General features: G+C 40.1%; 1 protein-coding gene across 1 annotated transcript; it reads left to right on the top strand.

Moving 5' to 3' along the window:
• The first annotated feature begins 1,759 nt into the window (after nucleotides 1-1,759).
• Nucleotides 1,760-2,821, top strand: GPR65 (G protein-coupled receptor 65). The gene has a single exon (XM_056852117.1). It carries the CDS (start codon nucleotides 1,760-1,762, stop codon nucleotides 2,819-2,821), a length of 1,062 nt encoding a protein of 353 aa, XP_056708095.1.
• The last annotated feature ends 231 nt before the right edge of the window (nucleotides 2,822-3,052 follow it).

Genomic DNA, 3,052 nt, shown 5'->3' with positions numbered 1-3,052 from the left:
TTTGGTTGCATCTAACCATCTTTTCTGAAGATGGAAAAAAAGTAAAGGTCTCCTTTAATGACCCAAAAAGACTATGCTGTTTGCAGAGTCGATTCTGGCTGCGTAAATGTCAAGGGCAGGTGTCTAAAATGTAAATAATGAAGAGTTACTTACCCTTCATGCATTCTTACTTGCATTTTAAGAAAATAAATACATCTTTTTTTCACTTTAAAATCACACATGGCTTAGCACGCACACACAATTTAGTTTCAAACTGACAACGATAGACCTCTTCATCACATCCGTTTGGGTGTTAAGGAACCGTGTCAAACAAAGAATATGCAACATCATCGGGACTGAACATTAAACTGCCGTAAAGTCTTTATGCCAGCATGGTGTAGTGATAAGTGTTTGACTCAGATCTGGGAGACCCAGTTTCACATCCTTATTCTGCTATGAAAGCTTATTGGGAGAGTCATCCTCTTTCAGCCTAGCCTACCTTAGATGATTGTTGTGAGGGTGAAACTAAAGAGGGAGACTTGTGTTCCAAGCTGTTTGGGGTGCACACCAGGAAGAAAAATGTGATATAAATACCCAAATAAATTAATACAGTTTATTTAAATATATGGGAGAAGCTGGATTTAGAACTTTGAGTACAGCTCTGGTCACTTCAGTCACAAGAATGAAGTTATACTACTGGGGAAAGTAAAACGAGATAGAAATCCAGCAGGAAGCTGAAACATTCAGAAATACGATAGCACTAAGTGCTTTTGTAGTTCAGGAAAGAGATGACTCACGGAGGGGGACATGATAAGTTTATGAAATTAGAAATGGTAGGAAGATAGTGAATAGAAACAGTTCTCTCCTTCTCTAGAGCAGAACTGGCAGTCACTCAATGAAACTGAATGTCTTTAAGTTCATAACAGACAAAAGGAGTACTATTTCACATAATGCCAGGTTAAATTTCAGAATTCAGTGCCACAGTAGATCGCAATGTGTGCTAGCTTGTGTTGGTTTGAAAAAGAGCTAGGCGAGGTCAGTGCAGACACATTTGCTAACGGCTCTCAGTGACAAGGGCTCCATGTTCAGGAGCAGTGTACCTCTGAATGACAGATGGAAACATATAGAACACTGCCTTTATTCCCAACTTGTGGATAGATGCTACTGGAGTAGACAGATTCTCAGTCCAGTAGGGCTTTTTCTTATATTTCTTATATTCTTTCTTCCAGACTTGTAGCCATGTTAGCTACAGCTCCCCTTTCTCTTATTATTTCATTTTAATTCCGCCTTTCCTCCAAGGAGCTGAAGACAGCATTCTTCTCTCCTCCACATCATCCTCACAACAACTCGGTGAGGTAGGTTAGACTGAGAGAGTGTGAGTGGCCCAGGGTCACCAAGCAACTTTCCTGGAAGAACATTTTCACCACTGGACATGCTAGCTCTTAAAAATGAGAATACAGTCTCCATAAGTTTTTTTTTTTTCCTGGCAGGAGTAAAAACAGTTTGGGAGTGGTAATTTTCAGGGAAGAGGGCACAAGAGGAGAAAGACTGGCAGCTGAAATCTGCAAAGAAAAATTACTCCATTTCAAATGCTTACAGAATTACAAGTAATCTGTAGTTCGGACCTTAATCGAAGTAGCTAAATAATCCATCTAACTGGATTTTTTTCTTTTTCCTTCACAGCAGATGTGGGAGGCAATGAATGAAGACCTCATTTTTTGATGAAGGATAATGATCCAATAAGAAGACATTAACTACTCTTCTATATCCCAGCCAGGCAATGGCCACAAACAATCCATTAACTATGTCTCTGAATTCCACTCTGAGTTCCACAACTACAACAGAGGCAAAGAACTGTACTATAGAGCACCAGCTAGATAAACATTTGTTTCCTGCTCTTTACAGCATTCTGGTTATCATCAGCATTCCAGCGAACGCCACGTCTCTTTATGTGTCTTGTTGCCAGGTGAAGAAAAAAAATGAACTAGGAATCTATCTCTTCAGTTTATCTTTAGCTGATCTGCTATACACCCTAACTCTGCCTCTATGGATTTACTATGCTCAGAATGAGGACAACTGGACTCTTCCCCATCACCTTTGCACAGCTATGGCTTTCTTCAAGTACCTGAATTATTACACCAGTTCCGGATTTCTCACCTGCATTTCCATTGATAGATATTTAGCAGTGGTTTACCCGCTAAGGTTCCATTATCTGCGTACAAGAAGATTTGCCTTCTTTGTCGCTGTAATCATTTGGGTCTTTGAAATTGTATCGAACTCTAAGATTCTATACGAACAGGACATATTTCAAGAATATGGCACAAGGCATACTTTATGTTATGATACATATCCTCTAGAACAGTGGCAAGCCAAATTGAATATTTACCGGGTCTGCTTGGGATATGCAATCCCCTTGGCTATCATGGTGTTCTGCTACCAAAAAATCTATCAAGCTGTGAAAAATAATCAAGCCACAGAAGACAGGGACAAAAAGAAAATCAAGGACTTATTGCTAACCATTGTCATTACTTTTTTTTTATGCTTCACTCCCTACCACGTTGTGCTGCTTCTTCGTAGTATCTATGAGCTGGACAATTGCCCCTTTGCTGACAGAATGTATGAGCCCTATAGAATTACAACTGCATTGACAAATTTAAATTGTATACTTGACCCAATACTTTATTGCTTTGCCAGTGAAGCAGGAAGAACAGACGTTCAGAACATGCTCAGGGGGTGTTTTTCTGTGAGCCCCGGTGTTGTGAAACAGTCACAAAACATTGCCTTGACCAGCAGTTCACAGGACAGAACTGGGAAAGTTCCAGAATCAGCAACATTTCTGTAGGCTTTGATACAACAGAGGATTGAACTTGATGAATATGGGTAAAAAGGTCTCCTTCTCCCCATAAAGTTGGGTCCAAAGTTCTTCAAAGCAGACATCAGAAGTCTCTTCAGATTAAAGGAAGAGCTGCTTCTACAGATTAGTAGTTTTATCATCAGACTGCCCCAAATGCTGCCACTCTTTCTGCCCCTTCCCTTTGGAGGGAAGATGCTGGAACTTATACTGTGTCATCAA

Source organism: Euleptes europaea, chromosome 6 (assembly GCF_029931775.1).
Source record: "Euleptes europaea isolate rEulEur1 chromosome 6, rEulEur1.hap1, whole genome shotgun sequence".
NCBI lineage: Eukaryota > Metazoa > Chordata > Lepidosauria > Squamata > Sphaerodactylidae > Euleptes > Euleptes europaea.
The sequence above is the reverse complement of the archived record's forward strand: the minus strand, read 5'-3'. Positions and strand labels throughout refer to the sequence as shown.